The following is a 24,423-nucleotide window of genomic DNA, read 5'->3' on the forward strand; positions in this document are numbered from 1 at the left end:
CTGGGGCATCCTGGAGACCTGGCCGAGCAGGTGTAGCTGTGAGCAGGAAGTGACAGGCTCCGCCTGACCTCAGCCTCTCCGGGAAACAGCCAGCAGGGGTCCCCCCTCTCCAGCCCACGTGCCGGAATGGGTTTCCAGTCTGGAAAGCAAGAGGCACGGGTGGATTGGGAGGGTCATCTAAGGAGGCTGAGGGAAGAAGATTGGAAAAAATGCCTAAAGAGGCATAGAAGATGCTTTAGAAAAAGGCAGCTACCCAGGTCCCCAAGTTGATCGACAAACCAGGAAAGGAAGCCACACAGCCTTTTGTGGGTGCCTGCGGCCGAGACCACCCTCAGCCAGCTGAGGGTTTCAAAGGGCAAAGTAAGAGGGACATTGCCCTGCCAGGCTTGTTTCTTTGAAGACATTTATTTAGAAAAACCACCCCACCCGGCCCTCCTCCCTTCAGGGGCCGTGGGACTTGAGCTGCGAGCTTGATCCTGCTCTGGTTGGGGTTTCCCCCACCTGGTGTCCTGTGTCCAGCCCATGCTGTCCACTGCCCTGGCGCTGTGGGCGGAGTGGTGGTGGAGGAGGTGAAGGCTCATGTTGCTCTAGCTGCCAGAACCCTCTCCATTCAGTCCTTGCCCCATGCTTGCCTCCAGCTCTCCAGGCACACGGAGTGCGTTGAGCGGCATGGGCAATGTGGCCGCAGTCTGTGTGTCCCTCCAGAGGCCTCGTGGCGTGGTGGCCAGCAGGGATGGGGCCGTGCGGGCTCCCCACCACCGGGAATGGGTTCATCTCGATGCTCAGGGCTGGAAGCGCGGGGAGCTGACGTGAGGTTGGTGGAAGGCGTGGGCACTGTACACCACCTCGGGGGGTGAGGGCGTGCTGGTGGCCAGCACAGAGCACAGTGGCTCGTGGCTACTCAGCACTGACGTGAAATACTTCATCTCCTCCGTGAGCTGTTTGATCTCCTTGCGCAGAGCTGCATTCTGCTTCTCCAGGTCCTCGCTCTCCTGTGAGGGCAAGATGGATGTGGACATGAGCGGCAGGGAAGATGGTTCCATGGGTAGGATAGGGTTTGTCCTGACTTGACTGTGGGGAAGGGCACTGGAAAATCTTCCTGCATGTGTGATGTGTGTATAGTTGAGTCTTGGGAGTTTATGCATGTGTGTGCCTATCTAGGCAAGGTTATGAAATTGAATCCTATGGGACTGCTGAGGTTTGCCTGGCTGTACCCATCAGCCTAGTCTTGTGTTGTGGTACCCAACAGGTGAGGTTGGGCTGCTTTTCAAGAAACAGGAAGCGGGAGAGCATGACCCTGGTATGCTGGTGAGAATCACATGGGCAGAAAAGCACAAGAGCTTTTCTGTGTGCGCAGGAGAGAGGCAGGTGTCCGGCTTGCTTGGAGACAGCCCACTCAGTGACCTCCTGACCTCCCACCACACTGTGACACTGAGGTCCTGGTCGCAGCATGAGACTTGATGGGGACTGAATGAAGCACAGCTAACAGAGGTGTGTGTGCCAGTGTGCCCTTACATGTGCCTGCGTGCAAAAGACCCTAGCACACACTCCTCTTTGGAAAGCAGTTTGTGAGAACTCCCCTCCTAGTTCCTCTCCATCCACTCTGGGGCACCATCTTTTTCCTTATTGCTTGGGAGAAACAGCAGGTGCATTGGTCACCAGGAAACCTCAGGGAAGCACTGCTAGTTCTGGGTCCTGTCACTAATGAGCCAGCTACACTTTGGGGGTTGGGAGTGGCGGACAGCATTAGCAGTTACTAAGGAGCCCAGGCGACTGCTTTTCCATTGCAATTGTAAGGGTCATGTTCCAGGGCTCAAATAGTCCTTCTCTGCTAAGAACTGGTGCCCACATAGGAAGCGGAAATAGCATTGGAAGTGCAAATACATTGTATTATAGTTAAAAAAAATCCACCCAATATCTGGTGTCACAGTCTAGTTTTGTGTGGTTTAGGTTGCTTGCTTAGAAATCCTTTTAAAAATCTCAAGATTTGAACTTGGTGGATTCAGGGCTTTAGGGAGATTTGGAAATCAGAGTGTTTAACAAGTGCCCCAAGTCAGGTTGAATCTTCAAGTAAATTCAAAAACATTGGTTACCTACAACATGAACTTTGGTTATTCAAGTGCTTGTTGTCTATTTAAGGGGCCAGGACAGCGTATGAACTCATGTTTGTTGATGAATGAATGACATCAGTTACTGGCACAAAGAAGTTGATTTAAAAATAAGGGGGTGGTGAATCGATATAAGATAACCTGACATTTAAAGCTGGCTCTGTGGGCGTCTGGCACAGCAGCTCGATCCCTGAGTTCTGCTCCCAGCCCCAGTGCCTGGCTTCTGCTGGGCAGCTGTGACAGCTCAAGGCATTGGGTTCCTGACACCCATGTGGCAGACCTGGATTGAGTTTTCCAGCTGCTGGCTTCAGCCTGTCCCAGCCAAGGACCTTGTGGGCATCTTGGGAGTAAACCAGCAATGGGCGTGCTCTGGCTCTGAGTCCCAGTATACCTCAAAATAAACAAGTCAAACTTGTCTTAAGTCACCTATTGGGAGCCACAGGCTAATTTAGGCTGGATGGGATTGGCCGGTTCCATTGTCAATCATCCCACCCACCGACCCTGGGTATGGATGTGGTGCCCTTGGATGTGGCCAGAACCACCCAGTGGCAGCCCCCAACCTGTGTGTGAAGCAGAGATGTGAGCATGCTCTCTCTCTGCCTGACATTTCCTGGATGTTGTTCTGAACTAGAATAAAAGGGGACTCCACCTTGAAAAGGGGGTACTCAGAGGGGGTAGGATGTGGGGAATGCCTGAGCCGTGGGATGGAGTTGGAGCCCCGTGGCTGTTCTGCCGAGCTGGGGTCAGCCCACTCGCTGAACTTGTTCTGGTTTGCTGGCACATCCCAGGGTGTGCACACTGCTCCCCTCCTCCCCCCATCTTACCAAAAGGCCAGATATAAAGCTCTGCCATGACACGGGGCAGTGTGGCTGAGCCGGGAACTGGTGGGGAGGGGGCGGTAAAGGCAGGACTCCTGGCCCCTTCCTTCCTCAAGCCTTTTTCCTCGCCCCCTCTGAGAGTTTCCACTGGTGACACCATTTACTGTAAGTTTTGTGCTCTGAAGAGCCTGGGCAAACCCCGAGCCAGAAGGGAGGGGCCGGGGGAGGCCGCTCTGACCTTCTCCCCGCCTAGAGGCAGGCCCAGCTTTCGGGAAGTGACGGTGGTCCTTCCTCCCGCCGAGAACTCCCTGGCCTGTGGGTTGGCCTCGCTCCCTCCCTGCCTGGCAAATCCCAGGGCCCTGGGAGGTGATCAGAGCCACCACCTGTTGCCTCTAACCAGAAAACAACTGCCGGCTGCTGCTGCTGCTGCTGCAGTGACAAGAATTGGTCTTGACCATGGGAACAAACCCTGCTTCCTGCCCAGGGCCCCCAGAGAGCAGTGAGGAGGAGCTGTGTCCTGGTGGGTCGGGTGGGAGGGCGTGGTGTGAAGGCAGCATGACACTTGCAAGAGAAAGGGTTTGCCTTCCCTTGCAGGAGGAAGTGGCTGAGCTGGGGCCTCGTCCCTCCAGCTCCTGCCTGTCCTGGCTAAGGCCACAGTGACCTTCCTCAGGTTGATCATGCTCTGACAAGGGTCCGCCAATGGCTCAAATGACCATGGCGAAGGGGCCCCAGAGACTCGGTCATCACATGCTAGGGACAAGGAACCTGCAGTTCCCAAGAATGGCAAAGGAAAGGATGATTTGAGAAGGACATTTTAGGGAGTGGTGGGGAGGCAGTGAGTGTGCACCCCATGGCAGTGTGTGTGTCTGCTCTACAGAACTCCTCTAGCCTCTAATTGGGGTCTTCACAGTAATCCTTTGAATAGAGACAAAGAGTTGGCTGTCAGGTTAGCCCCACTCCACAGAGGAGGCCAGCTGAGACCCTAGGACACACGTACACTCAAAAACCACCTCACACACCTCAAAACCACCTCAGGCTGCTAGGAGAGAGTGCTTTGCGATCTACCTCTAAATGCTGGTTTTCCTTGAAATTCAAAAATTTTGCATCATTGATCCAAAGACCCACAACCACATAGGGAAAAAGAGCAGGGTTTAAGTCATGGGTCCTTCTACCACATCCAGCAATGGCGTTCCCTGGGAGGGTGCAGATGTGAGGGCGAAGGTCCCTGGGGAGGGGAGGTGGAGGTCTTAAGAACTCTTGCCACCCCACAGCCTCTCAAGAGAAAGTTGCTTTGGAGTTTGATGTCTGCAGCACAGCATGCTAAGTCAGCCCCTCTTGCGAACGCTGACTGACCATCTCCCTGCCTGCACCATGGTGGGTAGGTGTCACTGGTTCAGTGGCTCTGGAAGAGGCAACCTCAAGGTTGGACCTTTTTCCAGACCCTGAGCCAGGTCCTGAACACCTGAACTCTCCATCAGTGGTACCTGGAAACTGAAGTCCTGGGCCCTGGGACCCTAAACAGTACTGACGCCTGATTCTGATATAATAGATCTAGGGGTAAGGCCTGATGTGGGGTTGTTAACGTCTTTCTAGGGAGGTGCTAAGGGGTAGTTAATACTGAAAACCACAGCAAGCGATCTCAAAGCCCCTTGTAGATGAAATGTTTTAAGGTTTTGAAGTGGCTGCCTGAGCATATTAGGAAAATAGAGCCTCTTAACCTCCTCCTTTTAGGAAGGGGTGTGTGTGTGTGTGTGTGTGTGTGTGTGTGTGTGTGTGTCGGGAGCAGAGAGGTACAGGCTCAATTCACACTAGAAAGATGAGCAGAAGCCAACATTTCTGAAAGTACAACCCCCTGTTAAGTACTTTGTGTCTATCTAATCTTTGCAGCGACCTCATGGATGTACAGAGGAGGAAGCTGGCAGGTGCGGAGACACAAAGGCACCTGCCTGTGTTAATGGCAACCCCAGGACAGGAACCAAGCGTGCTGGCTTCAGAGCGTGTGGCCTCCCTCCCACCAGGCCTGGGAAGTCTTTCTAGGCCTGATGTAGTCTGACCACGAGCTCCTGCCCTGCTGACCTCCCAGGGTCATCTGCCATCTTTTCCCACCTCATGCATGTGCCAATGCTAGCGTCTATAGTCCCCTTCTCCTGTGGGGTCATCTTCTGCCACCTCCATCCAACCTACACACAGCTTGGGGGTGGTGGAGCAGGAGGCTTCCTGGGGGTGTGGGAAGGTTCTGGGAAATCCCCCCTGCTGGAGGGGCTGGAGAGGAGGTCATTCAAAGAGCTCTTGCAGGATGGGGAATCCCCAGGCTCTTCCCTTACCCAGAGAAGCCAGCTGGGACAAGGCCAGACTGGCACCCAAAGCAGGACTTGTTCCTCCTGCCTGGCAGCCCCGGTTTAGTGTCTGCACCTTCTCGTGGCATTTGCTCATCACAGTGTCCACAAGGGCTCAACAATCCATGTGCTTTCCCTGCTCAACTGAACATGCAGTCCTGCCCAGCAAATTGGGCCTTTTAAATGCTCCTACCCACACTGGCACAAGTAAATGAGCTTGGAGGTTTGTTCCCTGTGCCCGGCCAGGTGGTATCCCTCAGCAACCATCCCTTTAGCATCTGCTGCAGGCAAAAGGTGGGACCCACCATCCCTGCAGCAGGCTTAGGACTGAGAGCTCAGACATGGTCCAAGCAGTGGGAAAATTCACGCCTGTAGCTCCCACCATTCCCACAGAAGTTAGGCCCAGCCTGAGCCTGTAAGAAGAGAAGAGAAATCACTAAACCTCAGGTCTTTGCACCGCGCACACCTGATTCTGGAGAAATCTTCACTTTTGTGCCTTTAGGGCCAGAAGTGCCTTTTGTATCAATACCTACTCCCTGGGTTTCAGTACTGTGATATCATTGACCTCCAACATGACAAACACTCTATCTAGGCTGGCTCACTCAGCAAACTCCTCCACGGTCTCCCTCTAGAGAGCCAGAAAAATCGCTCAGACACCAGCTTCCCTTTAGCTAGGAGCGGCTGTGAGACAGGATTCTGATCAATGAGATGCAAGCTGAATTTGGAGGCATTGGAGCGTCCCTTCCCATCCAAAAGGCCACGCCGCCTCCCAGGGATGAAGGCCACCCTCCCTCAATGCTGACTGCCACCTGGAAGTGCAGCAGCCATCTTGCAGCCATGGGATGAAAGGCCCCCACGGGGGATGGCTTAGCACAAGGGAGCTGCGGGTTCTAGCCCTACTCTGTCCTCTCCTGAACTTCTTTTCTGTGAGACACATAAGCCACAACTTGTTGACACCTCCATTAATTGGCTTCTGGGTTACTTGTAGTGAAACGCAATCCTGACTGACATCTCAAGTTGCAAAGATGGCCACTGGCAAGCCCAATTCTAAAAAGCAACCCACAACAAAACAACCAATCATCGCTATCACAGCCCAGGTTTGAATTGTCTTGTTTGAAGCCACAGGGTGGCTGGGGCAGAGTGTCTGGGCATGTATGTTCAGAATCACCCCAGACTTACCTGAACTCCTTGAACTCCTAGTTCCCAACCCTGGCTGCCTACTGCAGTCACTTGAAGAGTTTTAAATAACCGTAATTCCTGGACTTCACCCCCTGGAGACTGCAATGTCATTGTTTTGAGCTGGGTATGGGGTATCGATATTTTAAAGATGCTTCCCCAGGGAGCTTAATGGGCAACCCAGCTGAGGACTATGCTCATGGTGAATTCTTATTCTAAATCATAAAATAATACAAATATATAATACCTATTTGTTAAATTATATTCACCTTGTATATGGTCTATTATTACCTGTCTTTTACAATATATTGAATAGGTAACATAACAAAATTTTAAAGAGTTGGGAAAATATTTCCAAGTTAAAAATTTTTTTTTCTAAAAGAAAATAACCATTTAAGCATTTGAATGTTACTGCTACTGTATTTGGCAAAAAACAATTTCAAGTAACCCAGCCCAGTTCTTTCTTAGGATGCAAAGGCAAAAGGCAGGGGAACTGTTCAAATCTATTTCCTTACAATTTTATTAGACTGCTGTTCTTTATGAAGGCACAGGGCTGTTATTGTCTACACTGTCACATAGTAAATGTTCAGTAAACTCACATCACTTGCCTGCCAATATGGACAAACTCAGAGTCTATCAGGTGGATTGGTGACATTCCAACCTCAAGTTCTTCAGTAACCTCTGGAATGGTTCCAAATGAGTCAAAGAGATTCCTTATTACAAAGGCCAAGGTCTATTCCCTACTGAACAACACTTTGGTTCCCCAAACTGATGCTTTGGAACAGGAGTAGCCGGATGACACCACTTTCAGAACTCTGCCCGAGACTTCCCTGACTTGGACTTGACCTTCCCCATCCATTCCAGTGAAAGAGATGAGATCGGTTGTGGTGAAGAGGTGGGCGAGGGAAATAATTGGTGTCCTGGAAGTTTTTGTAAACAGCTAAAGAGAATTATGGAGGCTTTCTTTTCTGATGTCTGATGGCTGGATGGGAAACAGCCATGTTCTCAGCATTCAATAAATGTACAGCTCTAATTTCCTCCCCCGTGTGAAGATTGAAAACCATACATTACTGTATTGTCCCACCTAAGCCCCGTCATTGAAGCCAGTCCCAGGGAAGTGCTAAGGCCTCCTATTTCATGATCAAAATTTCCTCCCCACATTGTTGCCTTATCATGGATTCCTCGCCCCTGCCAACAGTCCCCCTCTGACCTTCAACCACTCTCAGTTTGGCTTGTGAGCCCTCTGTAGACCCTTCCCCAGCTCGTCCCCAGCCTTTTCTGTAATTCACGTTGGCCTTGATGCCAGGTCCTCCCAGGATAGCCTTCCCAACCATACCCCCACACCCATCCCCTTGGTCCCTTTGAACAGTGCCCTGCTTCATTTTCCTCTGAGTGAATTCATCCGTGTACTTTCCAGTCTGCTGAACAGCAGAATGAAAGATCCGCAGGTCAGAACACTGCAATTTTCTCAGTGCCCACAGCAAGCTGTGCTGACCTGGAGGAGGCAGCGGATCCTTCTCAGGGAGGAGAGCCTTTTGTGATAATGCTGGCTCCAGGACGGGGAGTGAGACGTTTGCTCATCTCATTTTCTGCATCATCACACCCTCTGCACGACAAGGCATTTTCTTGTGCAGGAAATTGTTTTGGAGACTAAGAATCCAGTCCCCTGTGCCTGACTCTGGGCTTCATTCACTCTCCAGAGTTTTCGGCAGAGTCCCAGGTCCCCCTTCTTTGACGCTCCTGAGTCTAGGGTGACCAGATGTTCACATTGTCCCAGTGCACATCTGTTGTCCTGGTGTGACATTCACTTGCAGAAGTGTTCCTGATTGGAAGATAACTCAGATAAATTCTATCAAATCCTGATCCCTAAATTCTAGTTCAATAGTATTCTCTGATTTTTTGATTCTCATCTGAGTTCCCTCAGCCTTCTATTTGGTCATAGTTTTTTGTTTTTTTTTTTTTTTAAGAATACAGCTTTATCTTCTAAAATTTTGAAGTGCCTATGATCTTCTTCTGCTAACACACTCATATTATTTGTACAGATTGCCATTCCATCCTTTTAAACAAATGTGCCAACCTAGTTTCATAAAACTCAAGGAGAATATGTATACTGGTTATATCTTGCTAACTGTCATAACTTCATCAATCTACCATTTGTTTTCATGGCTAGTTCATCCAATCCACAATCTACTTAAGATAGTTTTCTAATGTTGGATATTTTGATTACTATCAGAATGTCATTATTTTAAAAAATATATATGTTTATTTATTATTGGAAAGACAGATTCACAGAGAGGAGAGACAAAGATCTTCCATCCATTGGTTCCCTCCCAAAGGGCCACAGCAGCACAGCTGAGCCAATCCAAAGCCAAGAGCCAAGAGCTTCCTCTAGGTTTCCCACACAGGTGTAGGGTCCCAAGGACTAGGGCTATCCTCTGCTGCTTTCCCAGGCCATAAGCAGGAAAGTGTATGGGAAGTACAGCAGCCAGGATATGAAGCAGCACCTGTTTGGAATGCTGGTGCTTGTAGGTGGAGGATTTATCAGTTGAGTCATCATGCTGGCTCCCAGAATTTCATTATCATAAATGAACATCTTGATGCACACTAGGATTTGTCTTTGTTCAACTATGTATTGGGACAATTCCTAAGAGATAAACTAATGAGGCCAAGGATACAGTAAGTTTTCCAGTTTGTGGTAAGCACTGTTATAAGAAGATTATATATGACACATAATGTCACCAGCAATAAATGCTGGTATGTCACTTTTATTACAACTTCCCTTGCAGGTGTTATGATTTTAAATAATTTATTTGGGGGGCCAGAAGAGTGGCAACCAGGCTAATCCTCCACCTGCAGCACTAGCATCCCAAATGCTTCTAGTCCCAGCAGCTTCCAATTCAGCTACCTGTTTATGGGCTAGGAAAGCAGCCGAGGGTGGTCCAAAGCCTCACCCGAAGAAGCACCTGCCTCCTGGCTGCAGACTGGCCTTGTTCTAGTTGTTGGGGCCATTTGGGAAGTGAAATAGTGGATAAAAGATCTCTCTGTGCCTTCCTCTCTTTATAAGTCTGCTTTTCAAGTAAATCAAAAATAAATTTTAAGAAAAAAGAACTTTTGCCAACTAACTTTATGAAGATTTCCTAATTTCATTTCAGAGTTATAAGTTATCAGTTACTAAATAAGAACAACTTTCTATGTGTGTCTTCTTAGCCTGCCCTCCAGGGAACACTGGGCAAGTTCCGCAAGTAACCTCTGTCCCAACTTGGAGTATCGAGGGCTGTTTGGGGCAAAGTTGTGTTGGTATCTGTGGGTAGGTTTTACATGTACACAGAACGACTCCCAACCCCCCAAACAACAAAGAATAATGGAGCTCAAAACCTCAGCAGCGTCGAGGTAGAAAATTCTGTCTTAGTGTATATCATTTTCATAATCAGAATCGGAAATTAGGTTCTTCTCATTTTGGTAGGAAAACTGTTGTGTAAGCTTTCTGTTCGTGACCTCTGCTCACTTATCAATTGGAGTCTTGATGTTTTTTTCTTCTAAAGGATGTGCTGCCTGTCATAGTCAATGTTCATTTGTTGAACTTGATGCTAGATTTTCCCCAATTCGGTACTGTCCTTTTTGCTTTGCATTGCAACTGTAAAGCCTCGTTTTCATAAAGGAACACACAGACTTCAGCCCCCGTTAACCTTGAATGCCCTTTCTCTTGCTGTATGGCTGTACCCTGGAGTTGAGGAGGGTCTGGCTTGTTCAAGCCTTCTGGTTAAAGACCTACCTCTTGGGTTACCCTTTGTAAAAGAACCCACGAGGGTATTTCAGAAAGTGGGTGGAAAAATAAAAAGTTTTTTTTAAATTTTGCTCTAATTTTTTTTAATCCATGCATCATTTTTTTTCATGTGAACTTCCTGAAGACTCCATGTGTGCATGGATTTCAAAATAAACCTCTCTTTTCATCCCAGTTTCTGTGAGCGTTTTAATTATGCTTGTGTGTGGACAACACCACCTGCAGAGCAGAGCTGTGTGCAGCAAGACGCCTGAGAGTAAAGCAGTCTGGTGGGAAGGCAAGAGGTCTGGGTGTCAGGGGACTCAAGAAAGACACGGGTTTCCTCCTTGTTAATGTGACAGGCTGGTCCAAGCAGTGTCTTACCCTCGCCTTCACCCTTCCAATTTTCTTTTTTAGAAGAAAGTGTCTATACATTTATTTGAAAAGCAGAGAGAGAGAGAGAGAGAGAAAGCGCTTCCACCTGCTGCTTCATTCTCTCAGTGTCTACAATGGCTGGGTGAAGACTGGGCAAAAGCCAGGAACTGGCAACTCTTGCCTGTAGGTGTCAGAAACCCAATTACTTGAGCCATTCCCAAGGTTTCAGGAATCTGAAGGCAGCAGATAGAGCGAGGAATTAGGCTCACTTAACTACGTGGGATGTGGGTGGCTTAACCTCTAGGCTGAATGCCTCCTCCCTCTGAGCTCCTTTGGAAATCTGTGATCGTCTCAACCGCATGCCTCCACCAGCCGCCACAGGGACTCCCGATGGAGTCCTCTACAGACAGCCCTTGCAAGGATGCTGGCACCTGATCAGTGTCTACCAAGCAGACTAAGGAAACTTCCATGTAGCTTGAGCAGGGTCCCGTGGGTGAGAGCTCAGCACCCTTCTCGAGAGAGATCTAGACGCTGCTGAGCTCACACAGCCTCCTGAGCACACCTGCTGAACAAACACGCGTGTGACCTGGCACTTGCCAGCTGACTTAGACGAGCACTTAAAAAATTAGAATGGCATTTATTTAATTATGCTGATTAAATTTATTTCAAAGGAAGAAAGGCAAAGATTGAGAGGAAAGAGAGAGGAAGAAAATCTTCCATTCTGGTGGCTTACTCCTTAAATGCCTGCAACAGTCATGGTTGGGCCAGGCTGAAGCCAGAAGCCCGAAACGGCATCCAGGTCTCCTATGTTGGGGACAGGGATCTAAATATCGGAGCCATCACCTGCTATGCCACAGCGGTGTGTCTTAACAGAAAACTGGAATCAGAAGCAGAATCGGGGCTTAAACCCAGGCACTCTAACAGGGACGCAGGCATTCCCAGTGGGGTTTTAACTGACAGATGTTCTTTAGCATGTCCAGAACAGTCCTTTCAAACATGCCTCCCAGCCTGAGCCATCTGTGGAAACAGCGGGGAAGGATGGCCCAAATGCTTGGGCCCCTGCACCTACATGAGGAGACCTAGAAGAAGCTCCTGGCTCCTGGCTTTCACTGTTGTAGCCATTTGGGGAGTGAAGCAGTGGATGGAAGTTTCTCTCTTTCTGTAACTCTGCTTTTCACATAAACAAACAAACAAATCTTAAAAAAATAAAGGAAAGTGCAAGGATAAACTGGCCAAACTCAACCATGCAGAAATAACCACTCAGCATTTTAAAGAATGTTTTTCTAGATATCACTTTGGGCTGCTACAATGCTCAAAGCCTAGACATTTTACATGAATGGAATTAGACTTTACCTATTCTTTAATTTTTTTCACTTAATTCTATTTCACCAAAATCTTTCTATGCTACTAACACACAGATCTGCATAGTCATTTTAAGTGTAAGCTTCCATTGTATTAAACTATCTCAGTGCATCTAACCCCATCGTTAGCCGAAGTATTGTGGCTCTGATTGTAGCTCACTGCTCATGAGTAGTGACACACCGAGCACCATTTTTCCCCTTCAAACTTTGGAAGTGAAGCTACTGTGGTAAAATTTGTTCCCATGTAAAATGTTAATCTATTGCTATGTAGCCTTTTCAAAGAAATCATTTCAATTCATATTTTTATCAAGATGCCTTCACTCTCTTGGCCAGACGTAATGGTGGTTGGGGGAAAATACACATTTTGGAGGTTGTTCTTTTAAAAATAATAATAAATATATTCTGGAGGGAGTTCAAGAAACATACAAGCAAGAGAGAGAGACAGTGAATTAACTCAGGAGGTTTGGAGAAGAGTGAGCAGCTTAGGGGTTGAGGAGATGGGTTTTGAATCACATAGACGCAGTTAAAGTTATGAAGGTTTGAACAAGTTATGCAACCAAATGCAATGGATTACACAGTAAGACTTCTGTTCAGGTTAAATGGGCTTCTATAAGCAGAGCACTTAGCTGCTGCATCGTCATGTGTACAACTGATATATATTTTTAATTCACAGCAATAGAGAAAAAGAGATGCTTCTCTTTTCCATAGCTGGCTCACTGATTTTGCAGAGATGTCTTAGGGTGGAACATTCCTTTGTATTCTATTGACTATGGCCACAGTCTCTGAGAGAATGAGAGCACAGGCAGCCCCTCTCTGAAGTGCGCTGGAAGGTCAAGAACTGCAGCAGCATCTCAGGAGGCCTGGAGGTTCCCATCTTTGCCTGTTCATTCCTCAGTTTTCCTCCAGCTGTAAAGACCAAACTTCTCAAAGCATTAGCTGAAACTTTCACCTAATGCATTATTTACGTTTCATGATTTTTCATCATCAACGACAATAAACATATGTCCTGGAATCTAGAAGCCTTTTTTTTTTTTTTTCTTAAACTGGTGTGAGACTCCTTTAGGAGCGAGCCCTGAGCAAGCACCTGGCCCGCCTTCAGCTATGGCAATGACTAAGCCTACAGCCTTCAAACTTGACCCTGATACTCTAGTTTCATAGAAGCTCAGATCTGATTCAACAGCATGGTTCTGAGCTAATGCAGCTGTCTGCTGCCACCCCGACGATAACCTTGAGCCTTTTCATGAGTGAAGCTTCTGGACCTCAATTTTCAGCAAACCTTGGACATGAACTCATGCTATTGTACAGTGCCTGAGAACCACGCCATCCATCAGGACGGCCACACTAAGACATTTGATTTGCTGCCCATCTGAGGATTCCTTCAGCACTGTGAGTGGGAGGGCCACGCACATCCCAGCTGGCAGTTGGTTCTTCTCAAGGATTGGAGCATTTACTTAGGATGTTTAAAAATGTCACAATGGAAGAGTGTGTCACATGTGAGATCAAAATGAGGAGAGAAAGCATCCTAGTGCATATGTAGTGGTGCTAACATTGAGAATTCCGGTATCTATCTGATAACAAAGCACACGGGGTTACAGCACCTATTGGCATGCCCACATCCTATATCAGAGTGTCTGCCAAGGTGCATCCTAGGAAGCACCAGATGAGCACTCAAGTACTTGGAACTCTGCCACCCAGATGGAAACACAGACTGCCTCGTCCCCACCTGGCTATTGTGCCAGTTGGCGAGGCAGTGCATGGAGGGGTTTCTTTCCTCTCTCTATCTCTCTCTGTCTTCAAATAACAAAACAAACCATGCAATAAAAAATATCCAAACTAAATAAAAAGGTAAGAATGCAAAGTATCTCCCTCTTATTTCTTCAGAAAGAAATATAATTCTCATGTGTTAATATTTGGACATTTTTAACTTATATATTTGTGCCCATATTTATACCTTTTTATTAAGAACACAGGTGGGAACAAACTAGGTACCATATGCATACCTTTTTCACATAAGAATACACAATGCGGGCTAGCACCTTCAGATGCCGCTCATCGTTGTTAATTGCATGCCACTGAATGGATAATTCACTCACTCCCTTACTGAAGGGCACTGAATGTGTTTCAGGTCTTGGCTGTTATGAACAACGAAGCAAATATTCTTTTCACATGTTCAGAGTGGTATCATCTGTGGAGATGTTCGTGGATAAACTCCCAGATATCAAACTGCTGAGTCATAGGATATGTGAGCTTAGAGTCTGGGTGGATGCGGCCAACCTACCTTCTAATGGGGCTGGCCCACCTGCCTTTCCCCCAACAGTAGATGGTGGCCCTTGCCTCTTTGTCTCAGCAAGATGGTGCATCAGCAACATTTTCATCTGGCAGGGATATCTCACTGTTGCTTCCATTGATATTTTCTTACCCAAGTGAAGTCTAACATCTCTTCAAATTTCTATTTGCTGGTCACCTTTCCATACACGGGTCATTCATAATCGCTCATTTTTCTTTTGGGTTGTTAATCATTTTTTTCTATCCATGAAAGTTTTCACATAATAAGGAAACATGACTCTATTTTTTTTTTGTAGCACATGTGTTGGAATTTTGTTCCAGTTTGCCAGTTGCTTTCGATTTTGCATATGGTGTTATAACCACATAGGGATTTTCAACTTTTATTTATAAATGTAACAGATATTATCTTTCCCTCATGTTGTCTTGTTGCAAGCCGCATCTGTATGCACTGGCCACATGCTGTGCCTAAAATGGCGCCGGCCGGAGAAGCCACACCTTCGTGTCTGGTGGAGAGTCACGTAGCCTTCGCTGTACTGCGCAGGCGCCTAGCGCATGCGCAGTGAGCTGCGGCGTGGCCGGCACGTGAACACTGGGGACTGACGAATCTGGTCGCCCAGGACCCTGCGTGATCATGACGCCGACCTATCATCGGCGGAGGCGGGGCCGGTCAGCACATAAGAGCAGAAAGCCTGCCGGGGTCGCCCCCCTTTTCCCTCTTCCTCATCTTTGTGCGCGCAATAAATTTTACCGCAGAAGGCTTCACTCGCGTCTGCCTCTTACTGCTGGGCGGTAAGACACGTGGGCGCGACAACTGGTGCCCGAAACCCGGGACCTGGAGGGGGCCTCCCGTTTCGAACGGGTGGAAGTCAGAACTGCGGCCAAAAAACAGGTAAGGAGCTCTGAGAGGGAGAACTTTCGGGTGACTAGGAGCGAGGTATATGAGCCACCGCTTCTGGTTATAGACATGGGCGCACGGTTCTCTCTGGTGAAATTTTTGCAGAGGGTTTATGCCCTCCGTAAGGGAGCGGTCAGAGAGAGTGACAAAGCCCTTCAGTCTGCCCAGGATAGTCTCTCAGAAACAGAGCGGGAGAGGAGAACCGGTTTGAAGCAAAAAATAGAGGTGAAATTGAAAGCAGTATCTTCCTCATCAAGTTCGGAGACGTCCGACGCGGAGGAAGGGTACAAGCGGGATAGGCGCTTAGGACGCAAACAACCCGCAGGAAACAGAGGAGGATCAGAAAAGGAGAAGAAAGAGAATGGCGGTGCTACTGCGCCGGCCACGCTCGGCCCATGGCCTCAGGGCTCTGGAGCCATTACACTAATGGCTCCTCCTGCTGTGAAGCCATCTGCCCCGCCCATGAGTTGTGGTGCCGGCTCCTCCTTCATCGATCCAGCCACACGCCGGGAACTTCAAAATATGTTCCCCGTCTTAGAAGAAGAAAGGGAAAGAGTTTACAGACAGGTAGATGCAGCATTAGTGCGAGAATTGGCCATGTCTGTAAAGCAATATGGTCTTCATGCCAATTACACTTTGTCCCTGTTAGAACGTATGGGGGGAATGAATATGACTCCCTCTGATTGGCAATTTGTGGTGAAGGCTGTTCTCCCTAATATGGGATCATATCTAAATTGGAAGGGCCTATGGCAAGAGCTTTTGGCTGAGACCGCCCGGGCAAATCAACAGCGCGGCGGTGATGCTTTGACCTGGACTTATAATATGCTTTCCGGACAAGGCCAATACTCTGATGATCAAAATAGATATCCATGGCCAGTGTATACCCAGATCTCTACTGCAGCTATAAAGGCTTGGAAGGCCCTTTCACTTAAAGGGCAAGAGAAATTGGGCATCACACAGGTTAAACAGGAGCCGGATGAGCCCTTTGCTGATTTTGTGGCACGTGTAATGCAGAAAATGAGTGTTAAATTAGTGACTGGCATTCCTTATAATCCACAAGGTCAGGGGATAATCGAACGTGCTCATTGCTCTATTAAGGAATTGTTACAAAAACAAAAAACCACCTGGGAATCACTTGGTCTCGCCAGTCAGAGCCCTCGGGCCACTCTAGCCCTGGCTCTTTTCACCATCAATTTTTTACAGCTGGATGAGCAAGGCCTTAGTGCTGCAGATCGTCATTCCCTTAACACGGCGCAAGAGCAATCTTGGGTCAAGTGGAAGGATGTTCTGGAGTCCAAATGGAAGGGCCCAGACCCAGTTATTAGGCAGGCTCGAGGAGCCATTTGTGTGTTTCCACAGGACGCCCCAGTTCCGGTTTGGGTTCCAGCTCGATTGACTCGTTCCTGTCCATCACCGCCTTCTGACGTTTCTGCAACCGCTGGAGCGCTTGCGCGAGGATCTGACTTGGGGAAGATTCATGCAACCCCGCAATCAGAAACTCCTCCTACAATCCCACAGGACAATGGTGCCCCGCCCAGTGCAAACACGGCTGATGGTGCAACTAATGGTCTGTATGGCGCTGGTGAGGACCGTGATTGCTGAGCCACGATGAGGAGTTTTGAGTGTTTTTCCACGACCCTTACCGGTCGCCCACTCAGCCCGAGTGTTTCCTTGATTTTTTCTTCTTTGGATTTGCCTTTTCTCCCTTATGATGATATTAAGGAGAATGTGAGTAATTTTTTATTCCCCCTACAGGACACGCTTTGTTTTCAAGCATTTCCTGAGAATTTTAGTGTCAAGGTTTATGTGTTACTTCCATTCCTTTTCAGAATGTTTCAACGGCTGCTAATCTTTCTTGCCAGCTTTCTTCTTATCTTTTAGGAAATTGGACGAGAGAATTTGATACTTTACAGTCGGAGTTGAGAATTGCCATTGTCCAGATTAATTTTACACGGGTGGATCCTGTTGTTGCTGAAACCCTGGCCACTTGGATTTGGAACATCACTTCCCATATTAAGGAATGGGTGGGAGTGGTTGTGCTGATTCTGCTCTTGTGTGCAGGCTGTGCCTTATGCCTTTTTTGCCTGTGTCGTCTGAGACACCGCGCTCAGCGAGATCGTGTGGCAATACATCAAGCCCTACTAGCCATGCAGAATGGTGACTCCCCCATGGTATGGTTGAGCATGCTTCAACAGGCTTAGTTAAGAGCATGGACATCATGGCTCCTGCACCTCAGGCCATTATGGCATTGCACTGAGTTCGAGCATGATGCACCTGACTAGCCCTTGCACCTCGCAGGACTTATCCATTGCACGCGAGAGGGTAGTCACTCTTATAACTGCCTTGTCGAGACATTGCTCTTTACAACCACCGCGGTTGTAGCCCATGACGGGTAAGATAGACCCAGACAATTATCGGTCTAAGACAGGGACTACGTCAAGCTACGCAGCCTCCCTATGACGGATCGTGCGCCTTGAGTCTACAACCTAAGACAGGCCCATACCAGCTTATTTTTTCTATTGTATAAGAAAGGGAGAGATGTTGCAAGCCGCATCTGTATGCACTGGCCACATGCTGTGCCTAAAATGGCGCCGGCCGGAGAAGCCACACCTTCGTGCGTGGTGGAGAGTCACGTAGCCTTCGCTGTACTGCGCAGGCGCCTAGCGCATGCGCAGTGAGCTGCGGCGTGGCCGGCACGTGAACACTGGGGACTGACGAATCCGGTCGCCCAGGACCCTGCGTGATCATGACGCCGACCTATCATCGGCGGAGGCGGGGCCGGTCAGCACATAAGAGCAGAAAGCCTGCCGGGGTCGCCCCCCTTTTCCCTCTTCCTCATCTTTGTGCGCGCAATAAATTTTACCGCAGAAGGCTTCACTCGCGTCTGCCTCTTACTGCTGGGCGGTAAGACACGTGGGCGCGACATTGTCCGAGTTTTATATGTATCTTTAAGTGCTATTGTTTTTATCTACTTGAAAGACAGTAACAGAGAGAGAAACAGAAGAAGAGAAAGAGATCTTCTCTCTGCTCATTTACTCCCCAGTGCTAGCAATAGCCAGAGCTGGACTGAACTGAAAACAGGGACTCGGTCCATGTGGGTGGCAGGGCCCAAGTACCTGAACCATCACCTGCTTTTTCCCAGGGTGCACTTACTGGGGACTATTTGCTGCAAATGTTGTAGTGTTTCCAAAGTCCTAGCCTTTAAGAAATCTTTCAACTCCAAGCCTCCACGATAAAATGCATGTGTGTATGTATGCATATTGTCTTCATAGAGATTACGTATCTTGCTTCTTACAATGATCGTTATTACAAATTAAGGATCGCTTTTTAGATGAGATGCTTAGGATCAGAAGTGTTTCAGAATGCAGATGGGGGATTTAGATCTTTTTATAATAAGGCACTTTATTAATGAGATCAAAGCCTAAACAGAAAATCCATTCCCTGTGTGCCTTGTGCACATATCCTGAATGACAATTCTACAGAAGAGTTCTAGTACACCTGCGTTTTGACCATGACCTAGCGCATGGCATCAAGTGTGGAATTTGCCACTTGAGATGTCATGTCAGCACTCCAAACATTTTGGATTTAGAAGTGCTTCAGAATTTTGCAACTTTTGGATTACAGGTGCCCAGACTGCTCTATACTAGAGCTTTCTCTGTGAGTGTGTTTATTGCATGCCAAGCATTGTGTGGACCTCTTTATAAGCAAACTCCCCGTTCTCTGTTGTGTACAGAGGAAGCAGGGGTTGAGGGAGGGTAAGAATCCCAGGCCAGCTGCACAGCCAGCCAGTGGCAATGCTGTGAATCCAACCCTGACCTCCCCCACCAGAGCTGCCAGCCTGTACCTAACTTTCACTTACAATGAAAATCATAAAGCCCCAAAGCTTCTGACAGCTTGTTAGGCTCAGGACGCTGGCTACTCTTTTGAAAAGGAGAAGAGTATCCTTTCTTGTTTTTATTCACTTGCATTCTTTCAGAAATATTGACTCAAACTCTGATGTTGGAGATCAGAGACGTTCAAGCTTAGAAATAGTGAAGCCATGCGTGCGGGACCTTGGCCGGCGAGCGGACAGAGCATGTGTGCACCAACGGCTTCACGCCTAAGCTGCTGATCGCAGCCACTACAGACCTGCTGATCGCTCGTCCTGTTTTTCATTTCAGTGACAACTTGTGAAGATAAACGTCTGAGAGCGTGCGTTAGAGGAAACACTGAGCAGTTTCCGAGTGAAACACATGCACCTGTCGGAGGTTGGTGCAGACCGCTCCCAGCGAGCGTCCTCACAAAGCTAAGGAAGCATGCTCTTCCTCCTACACCTGCCCCTTCCGAGGCATCCTCAACAAGTTCACGGAAAAATGTGCATGACGAAAGAACTAAGCATGAATATCAGCAGGTAATTTTTTTTTTTTTGCACCCAAGTAAACATGTCTTCTAGTTCTATTTACCACAAATGTTTGATAAGGTCACATCAGCTATTCCACCTGCTGCTGCTGGCTGTGCTCACCGTTCTATGAAACCCAAGCCTGTTCTCTTTTGAGGCCAGTTGTACTTCTTGAAAGCAATTGCCTTGGCACTAGAGACAAAAGAGTGCTTCGAGAGAATGGACTGTTCGAGAATTTTAAGAGGAAGAGCTGAGGGAATGGGAGAGGACCCACAGTGATCTAACAGCTAGCTGAAGGAGAACCAAATTCAGGGCTGGGGGAAGCCAGGCGGCTGGGGGAGCACGGGAGGGTAGAGAAAGCAACGCTTGCTGAAGTACACCACCAGGGCCCCGAGCCACCAGTGTTATCACCATTCAGTCCAAAATCCTGAGCTGGTTCAAGCCAGGGGTCAAGGCCTCATCTGGGAAAGTCTGGGAGCAGAAGCAGCTCAGCCAGGATGGTGACCAGCCCGGATAACTGCCTTTGAAGGTGCATCTATCCTAGACCCTTGGGGATGTCACTAAAGATAGAAATTTCCAAATAAAACTTGGATGAGGCCCAGGAAGGGCTAGGAGCAGCACCCCGTGGAGGGACATTTGGATGTCACATGTCTCCTGCTCTCCGTGGTTGGTGAAGGAAGGTGCTCCCTTGCTCGACCCCCTGCCCCAACAGGAGACTCTGCTTCCACATAGAATTTCGGCACTCCCTACACCAGCCCTCTGAGCCCTTGGTGGGAAGGGTAAAAAGTGTTCTTTCCTTGCATCAGTCCATTCTCTGCTACAGAATCTTCTCCCTACCCTCCTAGGAGATCCCTGCCCCGGCCTCACAGACTCCTTTTTACTTATTCCCGGGCCCTTCCCCTGTTCACAGGGACAGAATCAACGCAGTGGTCCTCCCGGCGGAGAGCCTGTGTGTGCGGGGCGAAGGGCAAGCGGGCTCACCAAGTGCAGGGTGTCAGCTTTCTGCGTCTGTCTCTGCCGGCTCTTCTGGGCAGCGATTCGGTTTTTCTCCCTGCGCTGGACTTTTCTCACGTCGTCGGAGCTATCCTAGGAGGCAGACAGTGAGAATTAGATGAATCTGCTCCTCTCCTGCCCTAACCGGCTGGTCTCCTCCTCCTCATGCTAATCCATCTCCGGACAGTCCCAACTCTGCCACATCTGTGTTCCGGAGGTGGAGGAGAGCTCCCTCCCGACCACAGCCAGCCGAGGGGCACTGGGTTAGGTCGGAAGCTCCGGACAGCAGGCCACATCACCCGAGACCTCTCTGGAACCATCGGTAAAGGCAGCCAAGGCAATGAAGTGAGTTTCATCACCTCTGCTCAGCAGCCTCACCCTCTCACTTCACGACCCAGCTCCTTCTGGCTGGCTGGTGACCTGGGCTACTCCAGCCTGCACATCAGTGCTTTCCAGAGATGCCAAGAACATTAAATGGCCCCGGCTTCTTGGCTCTGGTGAGCACTGGACGGGGACAGGGGAGGGCAGGGAAACCTTGACATAGCATTGATAGGCACATCCTGACTAGGGCAGAGAGCACAGCTGGCCTCCTCTGCCTGAAGTTGCAAAGGCACAGACACCTCGCACAAGGCTCTGTGCCCACTCAACCGATGACGCCCAGTATGTCCAGTACTCGCGGGCATTGCAAGGAGTAGGGCACTGGGCTAGATAGGAAGGAAGCGCTCTTTCTCTAAGGGGGATGGGGACCCTGGTTACCATGGAAGCCGTGAGTAATTTCCTCCCGAAGGAGGGGGACCGGCTTCCAGGCAGTCTGAGCCACATTGATAGCATCTCGAGCCGAGGGGTGGAGAGTTCGCCCTCTAGAGGGCTGTATGAGAACTTCGCTCCACCTGGTCTTGGGATGCAGCATCTGATGCTCATTTCTTTTTTTAAAAAGAAGAGGCAGTTTTTTGAAAGCCCGCCTGGGTAGCCGTGCTTGGCGGGCAGTTTTTACCCCGCGGAGGTGGAGGAAATTTTAGTCCACCCATACGCATGGGGTGAGAAAGAGGGAGAACTGCTCTGACGAATGATGCCTAAGAGTGCAAAGGAGAAAGCCCCAGAAAGCGCGAGATGGGCAGCGGGGAGAAGGTGGAGCCACAAACTGGATGCTGAGGGCTCCCGGGCTTCCTACCTCGTGTCGGCCAGAGCTGAGGGGGCGAGTGTCTCCCAGAGCTACCACTTCTTTTGGTAACTTCCTCTGTCCTGTGGTCACCGGGGCCCCAGGGTTTGGTGGTGGTTCTAGCATCCTTCCCCCGTGGAGGTGCCAGCCACAGAGGAAACGCCCCAACAGACCTTCCCGGGCTAGCTGGGGGCCCTCTCATCCTTCTAACTCTCCAACCTGATTTCTTGGGTGTTGACTTGCCCCTAGGTCCCCTTTCTCACCCGGTGGCCACTCTCCTGGGAAATACAGAGGGTTGGAACTGTGCATGCCAGCAGCCCCATTGGAAGCCCCCATCCTAAAAATTAGAGAGTCTTTTGAAGACCCTGCTCCTCTTGGTTTCTTAGAAGCCCCCATGAGGTAGAGACAGTGGGCACTCCCGGTGGTGGGGGGCAGGGAAAAAGGTCAGGGGTTTAGGTAGCACACGTGGAAGATGAGGGTCATTACTCCCCCTCCCCCGCCACCATCACCACCACACAGTGTAATTGCAAAGGTCAAGTCTGAACTTACACAGAATGTTCAAGGCACGATTCACTTCCCTCGCTCCCTGCGCAGAACCAGGGATCTGCTCCCCACCCGGGCGAGGCAGAAGGGAAGAGAAGAAGAGGAGGACTCTACCTGCTTGCCAGGGGGAGGAGAACGGCTGAAACTGGAGTCGCTGCTGTCGGAGCTGTGAGGCATGGCTGCAGGCTTCCGGCTCTCACACACGGCCCCACGCGCCTCTGGACTCTCTGGTTACCAGCAGCTGGCCTCCGCAGGCGTCCCGCCCGCCACGGGTGCTGGCCCGAGCCCTGAAGCCACCACCGACCCCTGCGTGCGTCCTGCTCTGGGGGTGCGCGAGGACTGCTCCCCAGTGGGACATGTCGCTTGCTTTGGGGCCGGCGCGCTCTCTCTCTCTTGTGGTTTCTGGTAATTGACGCTGGAAGTCACATGGGCGGAAACTTCAAGTTAGAAGTGAACTTGAGAAAAAAAAAATACATCTCTGGGAAAAGACCCGCAGAGTTATGTGAACACACACACACACACACACACACTCACACCCAAACCCCAGGTACCTTGCGACAGTTGAGAGGCATAGCGGTGGTGCTCTGCAATTGAAGATAAAAGAGAAAAACAGCCGAGGCAGGGAAAAACCCCCTGGCCAGAATTAGCGCTTGCTCTCTGTCAACATGGCAGAGCGCGGAGGCCTGAGCGAAAGAGTTTCCACTGCCCCCCGACTTGATGTTTAAACCAAAGCTGGTGTCGAGGTTGGGATTTCTTTCTGTTTTTCAGCTGAAAACAACTGCTCAGCCGGCGTTGGGTTTGGGAAGTTTCCCCTTGCTCTCCTCAAGGCCGGTCCGTCTTTGGGAAGGGGGAGACACTCTCAGGACAACGTGGCTGCCGGCCAGGGTCCTGTCCCGACATTCAAACACGAGTGGCTAGGGTACAACTGAAAACTATAGAGAAACTTCTGGAATTAGCTGAGGTTCGTGGAGTCTGTTTCCCACCTGTGCCTCTCAGCTCTCAGTCTCTTTAAAGAAATATGGGGAGAGTCTTGTTGGAGCTCCACTTTGGATATTGACTACTCCAGGCCTGAACCCAATTGGGCAGCTCCTGTGGGTTCTGGAAGCTTCAGTCCTGTTACCTGTTAAAGGGTTGTGGCATTCCTGGAATAGACAGGTTTTGCGGCAGGTTAGGATGCCAGTGGTGGTGCCCTTTGCAGGGCAGGACTGGGACTTGTAGCATCTGCCAGCCTTGCTGTGGGCAGTCTGACTCTCACCTGGGTGTTTCTGTTTGTTGTTGTTTGGCTTTGTTTGTTTGTTTCCCAAAGCCTCATTGTAACCCTAGAGTGGCTCCAAGCCAAAACCTAACCTTGCTGGAGCTTGGGATAAATAGGAAGTTAGGCCCCCAGCAACGCGGTGGCATCCACAGGCCTGAGGTCGGAGTGCCCGACAGATAAACCGAGCAGAACCAAACCCCTTCTCCCATGAAAGTGCTATTTCTGTGAAAGAGGCAGTTAACAAACAGAATCATTAGTGTGTCATCTAGCAGAGGGCCACAAGTGCCAGGGATGAAAATGAAGCCGGGCAGGTACAGGGGCTTCCAGAGCTCAAAGGAACAGGGACAGAGAGGGTGATGGATGAGGAAGAGCCCACTGCAGGGGTGACCTCTGAGAAGAGACGGGAAGGCAGGGAGAAGGTGTGCAGGGGAGGAGGTAATGACAGGGGTGCGGGCAGGGGCTGGAGGTGGGAGCACGCTTGGAGTGTGCAGGGGACAGTAGGGAGGCTGTGTTCACCTGCTGGTATGACTGGAATGACGTGGCTGGAGCACAGTCAAGTCTCCAACAGGAAGCCGGAGAGTCAGGGTCTAGCTCAGGATCTTGCATTTGTTTATTATTTTTTATGAATGGTTTTTATTAGTCAGTGTTATTTGCAGCTGCAATTCTGAGAATGTAATATTCTCTTCCTCCCTCTTTCCCGCTCTCCTTCTTTCTCTCTCTCTTTTTATTTTTTAGGTTTTGAGATAACATATTTTGAATTTACACTACAGTACAAGGCTTATTACTTCCCCCAATAAGCAGTTTTACAAGTGAAAAGCAAAAATACTTTAGTTTAATGGGAACACAGAAATGTCTATAAGCAGTAATTGAATGGAAAAATGACTATTTTCACCCACAAGCAGTACATTTTAAAGTAATCATAGACCAAATCTCTAGTAGTAGGGCATTATTAATCATAGCTTTGGCAAAGGTATAACGCA

The 24,423-nt window shown here is 49.2% G+C and overlaps 1 protein-coding gene across 1 annotated transcript; it reads right to left on the reverse strand.

The window, feature by feature from the left end:
• Nucleotides 1–392: 392 nt before the first annotated feature.
• BATF (basic leucine zipper ATF-like transcription factor) lies at nt 393–22,565 on the reverse strand. Its single transcript, XM_040975264.1, has 3 exons — nt 22,303–22,565; nt 20,475–20,579; nt 393–992 (listed from the first exon to the last, which is right to left on the reverse strand). Exons 1-3 carry the CDS (start codon nt 22,363–22,365, stop codon nt 783–785), a joined length of 378 nt encoding a protein of 125 aa, XP_040831198.1. The 5' UTR covers nt 22,366–22,565; the 3' UTR covers nt 393–782.
• Between the last annotated feature and the right edge of the window lie 1,858 nt (nt 22,566–24,423).

This window comes from Ochotona curzoniae, unplaced genomic scaffold (assembly GCF_017591425.1).
Source record: "Ochotona curzoniae isolate NIBS_2020 unplaced genomic scaffold, NIBS_Ocur_1.0 contig_2688, whole genome shotgun sequence".
Lineage (NCBI taxonomy): Eukaryota > Metazoa > Chordata > Mammalia > Lagomorpha > Ochotonidae > Ochotona > Ochotona curzoniae.

Bases quoted from the DNA above. Each gene is read 5' to 3' on its own strand.
- BATF (XM_040975264.1), bottom strand. From the start codon at position 22,365: ATGCCTCACAGCTCCGACAGCAGCGACTCCAGTTTCAGCCGTTCTCCT. The intron at 20,580-22,302 runs GTAGAGTCCTCC...TCTGCCTCCTAG, and splicing joins CTCCTCCCCCTGGCAAGCAG to GATAGCTCCGACGACGTGAG. The intron at 993-20,474 runs GTGAGCCCGCTT...TTGCCCTCACAG, and splicing joins AAGCTGACACCCTGCACTTG to GAGAGCGAGGACCTGGAGAA.